A 17,844-nucleotide genomic window follows, 5' to 3' on the forward strand; every position below is an offset into this window, starting at 1 on the left:
ATAAATCTGATTCTGAGCTACTAAGTACTCCATGTCTGCCACAGGGCCACCTGGTCCCCTCTGATGAGATCACGGTGTACTACAGCTGCAAGCCTCAGGCAGACTACCTGGACAAAGTCATCCAGGCCCACACAGACTTCATCCTGGCCACCACCAAGGCCCCCATGAAGCCATACCCTGTACCCAACACTGCCAGCGTCATTGTGCAGGAGATCACTCAGGTAAGGCTGTGGCACTCCTCAAAAAATGGGTTTCTTATTGGAAGCCTGTTAATTACTCTGTCTGTGGTACTCGCAATGATGATTGAGTAATAATAACTTGTCTGTGTCTGTGTGTTGTAGTTGAAGGGCACAGATCTGGACCTGACCATAGTGAAGGGAGCGGCTGTGTGCAAGGCGCCCATCAATGGTCCTGCCTGCTCCTACGTCAACCTCCGGCTGCAGCTGGGTAACAAGGAGCAAGGTACCTTACCACGGCTTTACAATTGGTTATAATTGATTCAAATGTTGTATTACACATGTAGTACTAACCTTTTCATGCAGAGCCATTGTTATAACCCTATTGTACTACAGCCGTAGGCATTTTATCAGGCAATTATTATTATTATTATTATTATTATTATTATTATTACACAGGGCCTTGTCGTCGCATTACGGCATTCCTGTTTTCCTGCATTTATACATCACAAATTATTATGTAATGATTTGAGGGGGCTTCAAATTATTGTTCTTTGCCCAGGGCCCTAGCTTTCCTAAAACCGCCCCTGACCACAGCTTTCCAATGGGTTACATTTGATTAAAATATATTATTACGTGTATTAACCCTCTCATGCAGAGACACTGTTTCAACCCTATTGTCACCAAAATGGCAGTGGCTATGTCCTAATCTGTTACCGAAGACTCGCTATAATGTTATAGCAATGTTGTTATGGTGTAGGTAAGCTTTTATAATGTTAGATTTTGGATGTTTTTCCGAAGATCTTCTCCAATAAAAATTGAAGGCTGAATTCTCTGCATTGTGTTTTAGCTAACTCACTAACGAAAACACGAGTCTTGATGCGGCGTAATTAAAAGGTTCGATCAGGATACAATTTATTATAGAAAAAGTGAGATTACAGAAAGGGTAAAGGAAAATAAAAGATAAAATAAAAATAGAGGTTAATAAGAAAGGAAAAATGAGACTAAGTCTCACAGCGTCTCACTAACTAGGCAGCATCCTATCTCTGGCGAACGACAGGCAATCGGAAAAATGGAGGAAAGGCAATGGTTTTATACCTCTTCCTCATCTCCACTAGACACACGTATGATCTCAGCTAAGGAAGATGGCGTCCCCATGTCTACAGTAGTGACGAATCATAAAAATACATATCGCTTATGGATAACACATAGACCTAGGATGCTCCTGGTATCAGGAAAGGTCAGTCTTAAGCACACTGTGTCCTGGCTCAATGGCCTTCAACAGCAGAGGCTCTCGCTCTGAGCTCTCCAGATATCAGAACAGTAAGAGTAAACATCTCACATTCCTGGCCCAATTAATTGAAACACAGGAATAGGCTAAAAAAATGTTTTATCTAAAACTTTGCAACAGTGTGGTCATGTAGTTGTTTGTCAACTGCAAATGCAGCAAGAAGACCATTCAGGTTTTACAATAACAAATACTGAATGTGATCACTAGCGATCTGCATGAAAATGGTTAATGCCATTTAGTACATCATCAGTGTCTAAACAGAAGTGCTATGTGTGTTTGTGTTTGTGTGTGCGTGTGCGTGTGCGTGTGCGTGTGTGCGTGCGTGCGTGTGTGTGTGTGTGTGTTTGATCATTTTTATTGCAGACTATTTTTAATTGATATGATAAAATAGCATGTTGCTTTGTGTTTTATGTCACGGTAAAATAAATTGTGGCTGTATAGCACCCAATTATACTGTTAGGGTGGTGAAGTGTGTACGTTAGACAGCAATTTATAAACTGCAGTATAGTTTAGATTGGAGGTGCTATGGTCGATGGCAGAATTAATTGCTTTTTACACAAGTAATGCCTTGCAGGTGTACAGTACTGAAAGAAAGATTATTTATAAAGTCTTTGTAGTGTACACCCCCTCTCAGGCACATTAATCTGTTTTTTAGACTGTTATGACACATCAAACAGAAGCGCCTCTCTAACGGGCCTCTTTAATCTGTGTGTGTGTGTGTGTGTGTGTGTGTGTGTGTGTGTGTGTGTGTGTGTGTGTGTGTGTGTGTGTGTGTGTGTGTGTGTGTGTGTGTGTGTGTGTGTGTGTGTGTGTGTGTGTGTGTGTGTGTGTGCGCGCGCGTATTTGTGCGCGTGTGTGTGTATTTGTGTGTGTGTGTGTGTGTATTTGTGTGTGTGTGTGTGTGTGTGTGTGTGTGTGTAGAGGGAGTAGTTCTGTTGGAGAACCCCAAGGGAGACAACAAGCTGAGTCCTGAGCGGCTGAAGCTGGTGTGCCAGAGTCTGTTCGGCCAGAACAACGCCAACCTCACACTCACCAGTGGGGGACGCGGTAAGACGAAGAAAACTGAAAATCAAGTCTATGACACCAAGAAGAAACAGGAGCTTGGTATCGCAGACTTTATTTTCAGTTTTCATTTGACTTTTCTGGTTCCGCACCCAGTCTTTTTGAGATGGATGTGCCTGTTCTTTTTCTTTGTTACACTTGGCTGCGGTAAGACGGCCAGCTACAGGGAATATTATTACTGTACATACAACATTGCATTGTATTACATTACAGTACACTTAGCTGGTGGTGTTTTATCCAAAGTGAATATTTACTAAATAATAAATTAATATTTAGTAATATGGCCAAAGTACAGCAAGTTTTGCAGCAAAAACGGTCTATTTCTGGAAATTCAAAATGGCGGACATGGAGAAGATCCACCTTTTCATGTATGTAAAGTGCAATTTAGGCTTTTGATCAGAGGGTTGCCGGTTCGAATCCCATCCTTCCACTTCCTATCTTACTCCATGACTGATGTGCCCTTGAGTAAGGCACCGAACCCCACACGCGTCCAGGGACTGTAACCATTACCCTGTACCTCAACATAATTGTAAGTAGCTTTGGATGAAAGTGTCAGCTAAGTATAATGTAATGTGTATGTGTCCATGCCGCTGCAGAGTTAAGTGTGAAGAGCGATGTGTCTGCGCTGGCTGGGCAAACCCTGCTGCTGTCGTCCAACGGTGTCTCCAGCGCCGCTCCCTCCTCCAGCACACTGGCCTGCCCCTACGTCAACCTCCAGCTCTGCAACGCACAGCCTGCAGGTAGGCCCTGGCCTGGTTCACACCAAACCCTACTGCAGACATTGAAAATGGACTACCTCTAGGTCCAAAACGTCTGTAGCTCCAGTTTTAGCCGCTGACTTCGAAAACTATATATTGTAACTATATATTCTAACTATTCGAAAACTATACCGCAGCTTTTATGCTTTGCTGTCTGTGGATATGTTGTCTTTGTGACTTGTTTGTTTCTGTCTATACTGTGAGTCCTATGGAGTGAGTTTTGCGTTTTTGCTGCTCTTTTGGCTAGGGCCCACTTGAAAAAGAGACAACTGCCTCAATGTGTTTTTACCCTAGTAAAGAGAGAAATAAAAATTAAAAAATATATTGTAGGTGAAAAGTAACAAACTGAGCTTTGTGTTTTTTAAAAGTTATTTTTAGTATGTCTACTGGTTCACACCAGACCATATCACAAGTGAGATGTGGTGGTCTGGAGACCGCTTATTGAATTTCTCGGAGGGATGGTGTGGTTTGCTTTTGCCAACAAGCGGTGTAAATCAGAGTTTTTGTCTCAATTTGATAACGATTTCTTTGCCAGTAATCCGATTATTTTAGGTTTTTTACTTTACAGGTTTGGCTTATGCGTGAAATGTTAAATTGAACCAAAGCTGATACCTACATGCATTTTATTTGAGAAACGTCATTATTACACTGAATATTATTATTACTGCACGAGCAAAATGAGTGAAATAATGACAAAAATCGATCAATTGATTAATAATGATTAAACGATTCTCTTGTGGACGAATCGATTAATTGAATCACCGGTTGTAGGATGGATGCATAAATGCAAAATTATTATTTACATCTCTATTGCGAACGGCCGTTAATTTGCCGTACATTATGAAGCCCATAGCCAGTCGCCTCAGTTGTATTCAAAGAAACTGTAAGCTTCCATTTGTTGAGTAATACGCATCATCATCTTTCCACCCCTCCCCAGAGCAACAAACATGCCGTACAGAGGCATACCAGTCAGTGCTGTGTGCTTTCATCTGTTACCATTCACATTAGGGTTACATAATATCTCAATGTACACTATTACGATATAAACAAAAAAACACAATTCAGCTGAGTTAAATGGTGCATATCTGCAAGCTGTGCCTTCTTCATATATGACTTAATTGTTTGCCAAATGTAATGGAGCTCCTAGTGCATTTAATGGCAAAGTCTGGTGATTGTCTACAGACTAATGGTTATCTAAAAGAAAAACCGAAAGACATTTTTAAAAATGTGAAACAAATTATTCAAGTATTATTTATCACAACATGATTGCAACAGTGTTCGCCCTTTAGTATTACGCAGGCATTCATTTTAAACGGCCTAGCCCTCTGAGAGGAGAAGCTGCGCTTCAGTTCAGTCATTCATTCAGGCAGTCAGACAGGCAGCTGGCGGGGGGTCCGCCCCCCCCCACCTCCTGCTGTGTTGGAGAATGTCAGAGTGGTAGACATATGGCATGTACAATTACTGGCACAAATTGTGTGATGTCTCTATGCACTTTCATGTCTATTGACATATTTGTTAGCCGTGACTCGTGACCTCAAGGCGACAGGCTGCGCCATGTCCTGAAGGTCGGGAAATCAAAGGGTCACATCATTCACATCAGATTCTGCGCACTGCACAGGAGGAAAAGTTCAAAGGTTGCCCCAAGAGGAATCTGTGCATTTGTCGACATGATGGATCTCGGCAGAATGCTATGCTGCTGCTGCTGCTGCTGCTGCTGCACTGTACATGCGTTTGGACTAGCCTGGCTTAAACCTGCTCCTTGTGTTAGCATTGTGCATTTTGTATGGAGGGTTTGGCTGTGGTCTTGCAGATGTGGTTGTCTCTGGCAGCATCTTGCAGGTCCATCCACCAGACAGGGGACATTGTCATCATGACCATTCAAATTTTAGCAAACAATGTTGATAATTATAATGTTGCATAATTACCACACATACTGTCTCAATTCTTCACGATTTGGTCCTACAGGATGCTACCAGAGACAACCAAGTCAATGGGACCACAGCAAAACCCTATGCACTTAAGTGTAGTGGAGTGGAACAAGGAGCTGTTCTTGGCCTGGCTGGGAATTGACAGCCCACTTTAAAAGCTGTGTGTAATTTACGCTGCTACTTGAGCTAAGCTGACTCCTACTCGCGTCCACCCTCACACCTCTCCTCTGGACCACTTCCCCCTTGTTGTGTTCTAGAATGCCAGAGTGGCGACGTGGCAACGCTACTGCTGGCCAATCCGGTGGGGCAGAACGTCCTGACGCACGGCAGCCTGCTGACCGAGACCGGCAAAGTGTTTGGCCTCCGCAGCCGCAGACTGAAGCTGTACCTGGACCAGGACCTCACACAAGGTACTGTACGCACTCGCTCCAAACATTGGGCCTGTGGAGAGAGAGATTACGAACCTAGAAAATATCCCAGTCAGATCTGACGCACATCCAATTTCTTTTAGCCGGGTGCAGCGTCAAAAATGGCCCAAAACATCAAGAAAGTAAAAATGGATTAAAAGAGAGCTCATCAGTGTGTGGTTCATCCTTGCCTTACCTAGAAAAAAAACACACACTGACCATTTTACAATTATTATGTATATTTTTGAATGGGCTGAGTGCAGACTGTTTTTGCTATCCTTTTTGATCTTCTAATTTTCATCATCTACTGTACGACCTAATTTGGTAATTTCACACACCTGCCAGTTTTGAGGTGTGCAAAAAATGTGTGATATTGTTCTGTATCCAAACTGGAGTTTTGGACCTTCTCAAATGTCACATTACTACTCCAGAGAAACACCTGATATGACTTTGACATTACGAAGAAAAAAAGTGAGGAAAACTAAGCTTGTTGGAGGCAAAAGGTATGCATATCCATCCCAAAATGAAATGTCACACAGCAAGACCCATTTTTAATGGATTTACTAGGAAATTATTTGGAGAGAAAAGGTGTGGGCATCCAAATCCAGGCAGACACAGGTGCGAAGACAGACATGCCACACATTAGGATGGAGAGCGAAGGGCTGGACACCAGCTCTTCCTGGATCAGGGCCCCGAGCGTAGTTTGGACCTTCTGAAATGTCACACAGCTAGACCAGGTGAGAGGTGTTACCAACAGAATTGGGGAGGAAATTACATGCTGGGAAAATGACATGGCATGACACCCGAAAGATGAAAGCGTGAAAGTGAAAGTGAAGGGGAAAGATGTAGGGAGGGTTCCACAGGCTTTTTCATTGCCGCACGATGTGTATTGTAATGTACAATAAAATTTATTTTATTAGTACTTTATTGTTTTAATGAAACCATAAACTGGGCAATGAGTTTGCTTTGATCACACTGCACAGGATTTTTAATATCAAAAGAACAACAGACACTACTGTAAGTTCTGTAGTATCAGCATTTGTCTGGTTGAGAAGTGGACTGAGGCCGGTAGCACATTTTCAAGAGTCCGGGTGTTATAACGGGGACATTTCATTTCCTTCTGGCTGGTTAATGTGTCCAGTCATTTCCCAGGATGATCCCCGAGTGCCTGTGTGATGGCCAAGGTCGTTACAAGGTCATAAATCATCCCCAATGGCCTGGCTTCACAAGACCCTTTTAAGCCTCGCCGACACCCATCACCTCCGTAGCAGCAAGCAGTAAGAGCTGTGTGCAGGGCCTGATTAAGCTGGCCCAGGGCCTCTATGCTACAGGTTGCTGTGGGCCCCCCAGAAGTCAAATTTCCTGTCAAAATTAAATAGACAGTGTCATAATTACAAGATAGGAATTGAGGATAACACATCTTCCAGCTGTGGAGAGGAGTATTAACAAGATTTAAAACTGTCCTTGACATTACAGATTATTTGTTTTAATATTACATGCTATTTTTGACTTTTGGCCAACCGGGGGCCCCTGGCAGGTGGGGCTACCTAGGCTACAGCCATATCTAGCCTGTGCATTTATCCTACTCTGGCTGTGCCCCTGTGCAGTGAGAGCCAGCAATGATGACTTTTAATATCCACGATGCTCAGAGGCAGCCAGAGTTTACCATTTGTCACTTGGCTCTATTCTCATTCCTGTTTTTAATCTAGTTCGATTTGTTTGCCTTATCGTGCGTAGGAAAACAAAACATTTCTCTGCATAAACATTATGGATATGGACAATAGAGCACTACATTAACATCTTAGGATGGTTCTTGCGGGCATTGCTCTGTCTAAAACACATCACAGATTTTTTTATTGCCTGGTCAGAAACTTGGCATTTTAAAAATAAGCAAATAGCTGAAAGATGACAACAAACAAACAAAACCTCACCAGAATATTAATATGTATACTGCCCAATTTCTTTCGTTTTTCCCCCCCCCATTGACTGCTTTCTAACAACAGTCTTGTCTTGTATTTTCAGAACTCACAGACCACTGTCCTATGAAGACCTTGAACAACAAGACCCTGTTTGTCCGAGTGCTACCAACAACAGCAGAAGCTTGAACCCGAGAACGACCTGAGAACTTCATATTCCTGAAAATGTCCACCTTCAATGATAAGAATGCGGTAGCAACACTACCAACCTGTGAAAGAACGGTGTGGAAATGTGGCCATCGTCAACATTAAGAATACTGTACAATTTGTACCTACTTGTGAAAGACCAATATGGAAACACTCTGCTAGGACTTCAATACACCAGATGAGAAAGGGACTTCGCTCCAGGGTTCACCGTCACGCCTGGATAATGGTCAAGCCTATCCCCCATACCTTTATGAGGGAGAAGGGCTCTGTTTTTAGGAGTGTGGTAGAATGACATGACATCTGAAAAATAAAGTTACAAATAAATAAGTAAATGAATAAACCTGCCTTTGTGGGCAAGAACGACAGGATGCAATTTCACAATTCAAGCTCACATACTAGCTGCAACACAGTTGTATTTGTAGATCAACGTGGAAGGTTGTGTGCTGTACAGTGCATATGTCCTTCTTGTTTCCTTTTCCTAGACAGAATAGCTTCCTCAGGACTTCTATCTTACAAAGCACATGAGCAGACTAATCTCTCTCTGTGAGCCGACAAAAATGTGTGGAACATGTAATTGTGCAGAGACATGCAAATGAATAAACACCTTTGTCAGCCTCTTGTTGTACTACTGTATGTGATTTCATTCAATATATGACAATGCTTTTGTGACTGGTGAAGAAACTACTGAAAGTGAAGGTGAAAGTCCCGTTGACTTTTGTGATCACAGTGCTGGTGAAAAGTCAGTCTCCTTGATCGTTGAGATCCTGCAGGAATTCTCAGCACACAGTGCACAGCATCCTTGCTCAACCCATCATGAGTGATGCGGCGTTCTGTCGAAATGGGCTGCCTTATCAAAATCAGTTACCAGTAGCCTGTTAGCATAGCTGCGCCCTTTAATGAAAGGGATCGTCTGCGACCATTTGCTGAAGAAGCCTAACTACATCATAACAACATTGCTATGACATTACAGTGAGTCTAATCAGTATCAGATTATGACATGCCCATTACCATTTTGGTGATAATAAGGTTATAACACTGGCTTTGCACGAAATGGTTAAACCCTAACCCTTACCCCTGACCAAGAAGAGAAGTGTAGTCCAGCTGGATGGGTAGGCCTTATCGACAGGACACCTAGAGCAGCTACAGTATGAGGATGGCGGTACAAACTGCATTACGGAAAGTGCAAAATTAACCAAGCATGTCGACACAAGGGGCTTTCTAAGGAGTGTTGGGTACCCATCATCTTTAGGAAGCAAGATCTGCTGTCATGTTCCTTGTGTGTTTTCTTGTTTGGACTTTTGGCAAAGTCACTGATTCCAGCAGTTTGCACTTTATGGCAGTTTGCAGTTTGTTCTGCCCTACAGTTGGTGCCATTGCTGCCAAGGTGACGCTAGTGGTGCCATATCCGTGTGTGTGTGTGTGTGTGTGTGTGTGTGTGTGTGTGTGTTGCTGGGCTGGGTACCCCCTACTCTACCAGATAAATTAGAATCCATCAGCCCTTCACTACACAGTCCCAGAAGCATGATTAAATACCGGCGAGTTAGACTCAAGGTGCTCCGCTCCTCTCTGCCTGCCCATCTGTACAGTATGCCTGCCTGCCTGCCTGCCTGCCTGCCTGCCTGCCCACCTTTCTGTGCATGTCTGTCTCTCCCTGGTTCTTCCTCCTAGCCCTCTGAAGGATGGGTGATTTAATACCTGCGAATGAGACTCAAGGTCTGCCTGTCTGCTTGTATATATGTGGGTCTGCCTGCCTGCTTTACCTGTGTGTCTCTCTGTCTGTCTGTGTATCTGCCTGCTTGCCTGCCTGTGTGTATTTCTGTTTCTTTACCAGTCTGTCAGCCTGCGTGTCTACCTGCCTGGCTGTCTTCGTGCCTGCCTGTCTGCCTGGTTACCTGCCTGTCTGCCTGCTTGCTTGCCTGTATGTCTGCCGGCCTGTCTGCGTAACTGTGCGTGTCTGCCTACCTGGCTGTCTTCCTGCCTGCCTAATTGCGTGTCTTCCTGCCTGCCTAATTGTGTGTCTGCCTACCTGGCTGTCTTCCTGCCTGCCTGCGTAACTGTGTGAGTATCTGCCTATATGTCTGCCTGCGTTCACGTCTGCCTTCCTGTAGAACTGTGTGTCTACCTGCCTGGCTGTCTTCCTGTCTCCATAACTGTGTGTCTTGTCTACCTGCCTGGCTGTCTTTCTTCCTTTCTGACTGGCTGTCTTCCTAGCTGTGTAACTGTGTGTCTTGTCTACCTGCCTGGCTGTCTTTCTTCCTTTCTGACTGGCTGTCTTCCTAGCTGTGTAACTGCGTGTCTACCTGCCTAGCTGTCTTCCTGCCTACCTCCCTGTCTCTGTCTCTGTCTCTCCCTCCCCGCCCTCTGTAGGCTCTGTAAAGGTCAGCTGTGGCTCGGTGCTGCTAGCGCAGCCAGCATGCTCAACAAAGATGCCTGTCTGTTGTTTGAAGGGAACATCCTTGAATAGCAATGACTTGGCCTTTCCCTGCCACTGTGGCCTCGGCTGGGCTGGGCTACTGATGCGTAGCGTGCATATTAAACACACCTTGTCCCATCTGCTCCTGATACATGGAGATGTATAGGCCAGTCTTATTCACACCATCATACGGATCACTCTGCCTCTCTGTTTTTCTCTTCCTCACACTATGCGCTCTCTCTCTCTCTCTCTCTCTCTCTCTCTCTCTCTCTCTCTCTCTCTCTCTCTCTCTCTCTCTCTCTCTCCTATAGCTTTCTCTCTCTCTGTCTTACTCACACTACTCTATGGCCGATTGTCTCTGTCTCTGTCTCTGGCTGCATATGCTCATCCAAGGAAAAAGGCAGGCCGGCCAGCCATCTGCTCATTTTGCTGTCTTTCACTCCCACACGCTCACGCTCACGCACACGCACACACACACACACACACACACACACACACACTAATGTACATATACAGTGCTTCAACACGTACATATGATGCAGCATGGACGTGTATGTATATTTGCGTTGATTTGACGATTACTGACGTCGATTCCACATCCCTCTGCTGTCAGGGCCTTCACCTGGAGTTCTGCACAGTCACAGGCATAGCCATAGTTAATGGGGTGAATGGTGGGGTGGGTGGACCGCTTCGCAACAAATGTAATATAAAAATATTATCCCTGGTCAATATGTCCCCACCACTTTCCAAACCAACCCTACACAATTGGTGACACCCTGTTGTCAGGTGTAAGGATGCTGCTGACTGAGGTGGAAACGGTCATCTCATCACTTGGTTCCCATGGTTACATTCTGCGTGCTGTGTTTTGAATAGCTTTTTTGGGCTGAGACTTCAGCGAGACCTCCTTCCTTCCTCTCCTCTAAGGATGTGTTTCTACCTCTGGACTCTGAACAGATTTAATTAACTGTCTCACAAGAAAGAGGTCTGAAGTGACTAAGACTACTGAGTAGCTGCTACAGAGGGTGCATGTAATGGGGACATCAGAACATAGCTCAGGTTCCGGCCGCAATTAATGTTCAGCATGGATCCCTGTAATGAAACCTCCTGTTTTTAAGTTGATACGGTTAGGTCATCTAACTGCTGCAGCAGCGCGCACTCTACCTGTAGCTGTCACAGGCTCTGCGAGACCATTTGGATAACATCCTGTTCAAGCAAAACTGTGGAGCCTGCAATTTGTGTTACACTGTATTCTCTGACTGTGGTGTATTCTGTCTACTTACTTTAGTTGCGCTATAAATACAGTTTGTAATGTACTGTAGCCTACTGCGCACAATCAGTTAATTAATTGGATAAAAAGACAGTGGACCCTGTAGGCCCTACTTACAACATGTGTTAAGATGTTAACAGGGAGGACAGATGCCCATGTGCTTACAAATATGCAAATATTTTACGCATTGCCTTTTCCTTGATGGAGCAACAAACCATAAATAACAAGAATAAGCATAGGCCTATCTGGAAATACGACACTGCATCTTTAAACGTTTAAACACACCATTATGCCTTTGTCAATGAAAACCTCACAGTGTGCGCTCCCTTCGTTCGCTGCTTCCCCCAGGCCCTGCATGTGTGGTACGTAATGGAAAAATCTAAGTAACTTAAATCTACTTTCAGCCCCCCTTGCCCTCTCGGACAGACTCCCTTACCCACTGGACGTTGCTCTAAGGACCACCACACGCAAATAGGAAAAGAAAATAGGTAAGAGGAACGTTTGCCAAAGGCATGGCTGCGATTTACTTCAACTTTTTCACTTGTTCGGTTTGTTTGGAGGAGTTTCCGTTCACATACATTACGCGCTCTCGAACATCTTGAACACGCTCGCGTGCACCACGGTCCATCGTAATCGCCTGCGGGACCAATGTGCTGTTTTTGACAGCCAAACATAGGCCTACTCAAAATCTCACAATTTCTGTTTACCATGCATTTTGGAAATTTTGAGTTGGGAGGGGTGTAAGCAGTAAAAATCGGCATCATGTGCAACTTGGATTTCTTACCCTGCCCACCCTTCGGTCTTGCTCATGTTTTGTGCAGGAAAGCAACTTCCAGTTCCCACCTTAAGACACAGGGCAAAGTTGTTTGACCAAGATGTGGAAGGGCTAAAACGGCACACCTGGGGGTTTGGGTCGAGGGACGAAAGCTGGATAGGCTAGCCCTTAAATATAACGGCACCAGAAATGTTCGTATAGTGACAATTACGTTGTGTGTACATTGTGTGGGGTAAAACAAATATAGGCTATTTTCTCCTGACGAGGCGAACAGGAGTCTGAGACATAGACATGTCCCATATATTTGCGCGGCTCAGGAGGGAGGAAGGTGTGCTCACACCACATAGCAACAGCATCCAATCCTCCGCGCGACTTCAGTAGAGGTGAAGCTCTGAGGTAAGCCCTTGTCTGTCATTTCCCTACGCGTCAATAGGCTCTTCTGACTAAACAATAGTAATAACGAATTGATGGGAAAGGGCGTAACAGCATGAATGTAGCCTAAGAAATTTCTAGAAAAAATAATGCGTTTTAATGATGCTCATTCATTGTGCCGCGCTTCTTTCACGCTGTCTTGTCAAATGTCGACGACGGCGTGTGTGCAGGTTTTTGCCTTTACGCACTGAGGCTGTCCTACAACAACCTAACTTAGAATGGAAAGGGAGCTGACGACTCAAACCAAATGAAACTTAAAATAGGTATACTCAGTCCTAGGTGGGAGTGAATACATTAAAGAGGGAATGTTGTGTTTCTTGGAATTCGCTTGCTGTGCTGTGATGAATGTCCACTCATGCGTGTTTGACAGGCTCTAAAAGTTGGTAGTCTAATGTGGGTAGCTTTCATAACCCCAGACACCTAGTGGTTTCCCTTTTGTGTGCCACAAATCTTTTTATGAAAAAGTTAATGTATGAACCCCCAGTAGGTTATTGAGTGGCACTGTACTGTATGTGCTGTCAGGTCACTGCAGTTGGGGACAGGGAAATGTCAAGCCATTTTCCAAAATACTTGTTCAAATACATTGTAGGCCTATATGATTTGGCCATTTTGTCCTGCAAATAGTATTATGGAGAATGTGCTTTGGCATTCCCCTCGCATTCCCATACAAGAACCAGAAGAGTGGTTTGTGACTCGACCACATAGCCCTCAGAAACGGCAGTTATTGTCTAGCAGATTGAGTATGTTGGGAAATAAGGTTCTATAAATAACTTTGGTCAGAGAATCCAAACATGAGATGCTGGACCATTAGCTGTGTTGTTTGTTATGTTTGTACCACAGAGGGAAATGGTTGATGACTGCATCATAGATTGATGTGTCACTCATTAATTCTGATACAACTTAATAACAACTAACCATATACTGATATCACTATGCTGTTGACCCTCTCTTCCTCCTCTTTTTTAAAATAAGAGTTTAACCCCTTAGCGCAGAGCCCATGTTATAACCTTACTGTCACCTAAATTGTAATGGCTATGTCTTAACATGTTACTTAAGGCTCTCTGTTCTGTCATAGCAATGCTGTTATGATGTAGGTGACAATTTTCAGCAAATAATGAATAGGCCCCCTGGTGACCCCATCTGCAGTAAGAGGCTACGAGCCGTGAATGGGTCGATGGGTAACTGTATTTTGTGTATGGTTACAATCCTACTGAATTGCAGTATTCAGTGTCCTTGTATCATCTCTCTTGACAAGTTGTTGGATGGAATCCTGTGGAAACAACCGGTTAATTTTATTCTGAAAACTGTACAAGCGGTTATTGTTTGTTTTTCTTGCTCCAGACTGTAGAACTACCTGAGGCTTTGTACAGGCTCAAGTCACCACTAATCTAAGCTACTTGAGAGGTCGGATGCAAAATCGAGGGCAACCGTTTCATTGTAATTCTGTAATAATGAAAACTACTCAGCAATGTTGCAATGTTCAGTCTCTAGATTAACACTTCCTTATAGCCTACTCGGGGTGTGTGAGTTTTTGTGGACAAACTGTGCTTGAAAGGCTTGATATCCAGAGCTGGGGCATTTCTTATTTGGGAGCAAAAGGGAAACGTGTCCGTGGACATTCTCATGCATCCAGGTCATGTTAGTGAAAGACAGTAGTTGTTCAAAGATAGTAGTTGTGGGGTCAGCCGTGGCCTAGTGGTTGGGGAGGTCAACTTAAGATCAGAGGGTTGCAGGTTCAAATCCCATCATTACCTCTCCTACACCTCTGTCCATGGCTGAAGTGCCCTTGAGCAAGGCACCTAACCCCACATTGCTCCAGGGACTGTAACCAATACCCTGTGCCTAAATAGCTGTACTGTACAGTATGTCGCTTTGGATAAAACGTTAAGTGTAATGTAATGTAGTGTAATGTAAGCTACTGGTCTCTTTTGGAGTTTGAATGTGTTTTCTTTTTTATCTTGAAGGGATGTGTGTCATCTTGTCTACAAGGATGCATCCTAGTTGAAGAATAGTCCAGTTATGTTTTTTAGAGACCTTCATTATTAGGGCAGTCATGGGTAAGTGGTTAGGGTGTCAGACTTGTAGCCCAAAGCTTGCTGGTTCGACTCCCCACCCGCCAGGTTGATGGGGGGGAGTAATTAACCAGGGCGCTGCCCCATCCTCCTCCATGACCGAGGTACCCTGAGCATGGTATCGTCCCGCCACACTGCTCGCTTTCGTGCGCTATATTAGGGGCTGCCCCCTTGCATGGATGACGCTTAAATGCAATTTTCTTTTATGTAGTGTGCACTTGTGTGCTGTGGAGTGCTGTGTCACAATGACAATGGGAGTCGGAATTTCCCAGTTGGCCTTTTACTTTCATTCTCTTCATGAACATGCTTGGCTGTGTCTTTCATTATGTTCCTGATAATAGTTCACTATCATGAATGAGTGAATATCAAATACAAGCAGAATCCTTAAATATACATAACATATTAAATACAAAGCAGTATCCCTACCCTATGTTTTCCCAGAGTGCTCAACTGACACCTTTTCCATGCTCTCTCCTCCTCCACATTCTGCTTTTGAACAAGGCTGTACAGTACTGAAAAAGTGCAGCAATTGTTCTTTTTTTCACCCTGTCCTTGACCCACTTTGCCCATGGGTCTCGCTTGCTTCTCTGAGGACATGACATTCACATCCTGCTACATTCAAACCCTATCTTCTTTGGAGGACAGTGACACATAACATGCTAACGGATGCAGTTCCATTATGAAATACTTTGTTTATTTTATGTTTATACCCCCCATGAGGCACAGTGCGTATTGTGTCAGTAATTCCTCATATAAGAATGGGTATTACGAAGTCTGAAGTACTTTGTTCGAAGTTTATCCACAGACGGCCATTCTGTTCTGTGACCGAGGTCATGTTTTGTTAGTAGATTAAGAGTTGAGTAAGTTCTTTTGAGGTGCGGTAAGAACTCGCAGATCATCATGGCAAACGTTGGACTGCAGTTTTCCCCTCAGAGAAATGGCACTGAATGGTGCAGACTACGTGCAAATGCTTTGTGTCTACCCCCTTTGACATACACAGTTTGTGATACAGGTGAGCTGTGTAACTCTACAGTAGGTCTACACTACACTGTAGTGGTTTGTAGAGGTGAGCTGTGTAACTGTACAGTAGGTCTACACTATAGTATAGTGCTTTGTAGGGGTGAGCTGTGTAACTGTACAGTAGGTCTACACTATAGTATAGTGCTTTGTAGGGGTGAGCTGTGTAGCTCTACAGTAAAATTGTTTATAGGGGTATATTTGTTGTGCTCTAGCAGTTCATTGGTTCATACTGTAGTGGTTTTGTAGGGGTGAGCTGTGCCTCTGTGTTAAGTTATTACCCACCCGCTGACTTACTGCCACTACACACCTAAGAATGTTGATCTGCCACCTGTTATTTTGTTGGGAAACAGCACTGGCTTTGATGCCGTGCATTGCTTTGCGATTGAACAAGAGCGCTTTTAGGCCTGACAAAGGTTCCCACACACACAGGGCAGAGGTCACAGGTTACGGTACAGTTTCTGTTAAAATACAAATGTCCAGCTGCACCTGTGTGGTAGGCTGTTGGCATCTGTTGTTTTCACTACGGATAGTAACACATTTTTGCTTTTGCAATATCTCCCTAAAGAAGTGAAATGTCCTGCTGTTTCGAATGTGTGGGCATAGAGCAGTGTTTTTCAACATTGAGGTCAGGACCCCAGATGTGAAAAAACAATACTGATAAGTATTCTGACTGAAACAATACATACATTCTTAGACTTATAGAAATAGGCTTAATAGCATACATTTTTTTGGCAGGGGAAAAAAACTGTATATGGGTTCCCCAGACATGTGAGATGTCAAAATGGGCTCCCGGGCCAGAAAAGGGTGGGAAGCACTGGCATAGAGACAGGGTCATAGACAGGGGATATTTCTCAAAGTCAAGTGTCCTAGCCTTGAACAAGTAACGCCCATTTGCGCCCGGTGTATTCAGTTATTAATTACACTTAGAGCTAGTGATTGGATACTCTTCTGTGAAATCTGTGAAAAATTGGGGTTACTTGTCCTAGCAAGGCAAGGATACTTCACATTGAGAAGTACCCAAAGTCTTCTCTAAGTTGCTTCTCATGCTGCTACTGATAATGATGAGTTTGATGTCCACCATGCCTTAACAAATCAGTCTGTCATCCATTTCCCTGACTGGAAAATATAACAGAACCATCCCACATTACAGCAGCAAGCTGAATGCATCATTTTTTACAGTGGTCCTTTGTATCATGATTAACTTGTGCAGAGCCTTTGTTATAACCTTACTGTTACAAATATAATGACCAAATCTTAATCTGTCACTTAAGGCGCTTGGTAATGTCATAGCAATGTTGTTATGATGTAGTTGGATGTTTTCAGCAACGAGTGAACAGGCCTGTCGGCAGGCTCATCTGCATAAAGAGGCTACCTAAAGGACACAGCCACAATCTTATAGTATTTAAGTGCAGATGTAGATAATGACTCTGAAGGTTATGATACACTGGGCAACTTTTTGACCAATGTCACCAGGAATGCTTGAAAAAAAGTTATCTGCTGCTAATCCCAATTCTCTTCATAACAATTTCATGTGGGAAGCAGTCTTAGCAAGATCTTATAGTGTTGTCGCCCAGATACATTGCCCAAAAAAGTTGCCCTGTGTATCATTACCTTTACAGTCAAATGAAATACACAAAACCTGTATTCCGTCTGCAGACAGGTTCATAGGCGCTTTCTGCCTGTTGTTGTGCTGAGTGCCAGACAGGAGCGTGTAATATTGAAAGCTGTTTGCGGACACAGTATGCCTCAGATTTGGCTCTCAGAATAGCGGTTGGAATCGGCTTTGGCCGTTTCATTAGTTGCCTCTTTGGCTGCCCGTTTAATCCAAAGCAAATGACAAAATTCTAAAGCATATTAGAACTGTTGCTTTTTTTCCGGTTCATTCTGCTGACATGTAGGTCAAATACCTGCATGCACGGCAGTTGTGGACTAGCCTATACAGCCATATCAAACGATCAGTCCATTACTCTACACGGCAGTCTTACACTATTCAACCACTATAATAACCACTATCAAGTCATCAGTCTATTTCGACACACTATGCAGTCTTGCACTATGCAATGGTGAGATATCATCAGTCCATTACTTTGCTGTTCTACTCATTGACAGTGGAAATGAAA

At 43.8% G+C, this 17,844-nt stretch overlaps 2 protein-coding genes across 2 annotated transcripts in view; both read left to right on the forward strand.

Annotated features, from left to right (window-relative positions):
* The window catches only part of iars1 (isoleucyl-tRNA synthetase 1), a 71,718-nt gene extending 63,358 nt beyond the window's left edge, over nt 1-8,360 (forward strand). The window contains exons 29-34 of the mRNA XM_063216070.1: nt 45-221; nt 342-462; nt 2,389-2,514; nt 3,126-3,269; nt 5,473-5,625; nt 7,645-8,360. Coding sequence (XP_063072140.1) covers nt 45-221; nt 342-462; nt 2,389-2,514; nt 3,126-3,269; nt 5,473-5,625; nt 7,645-7,727 — 804 coding nt within the window. The 3' untranslated portion in view covers nt 7,728-8,360. The remainder of the gene's footprint in view (nt 1-44; nt 222-341; nt 463-2,388; nt 2,515-3,125; nt 3,270-5,472; nt 5,626-7,644) is intronic.
* A 3,397-nt stretch (nt 8,361-11,757) lies between these two features.
* Nucleotides 11,758-17,844, forward strand: part of atp2b2 (ATPase plasma membrane Ca2+ transporting 2) — a 197,863-nt gene continuing 191,776 nt past the window's right edge. Inside the window, exon 1 of the mRNA XM_063216071.1 lies at nt 11,758-11,913. The gene's annotated coding sequence lies outside the window, so the exon portion shown is untranslated. The remainder of the gene's footprint in view (nt 11,914-17,844) is intronic.

This window comes from Engraulis encrasicolus, chromosome 14, assembly GCF_034702125.1.
Source record: "Engraulis encrasicolus isolate BLACKSEA-1 chromosome 14, IST_EnEncr_1.0, whole genome shotgun sequence".
NCBI lineage: Eukaryota > Metazoa > Chordata > Actinopteri > Clupeiformes > Engraulidae > Engraulis > Engraulis encrasicolus.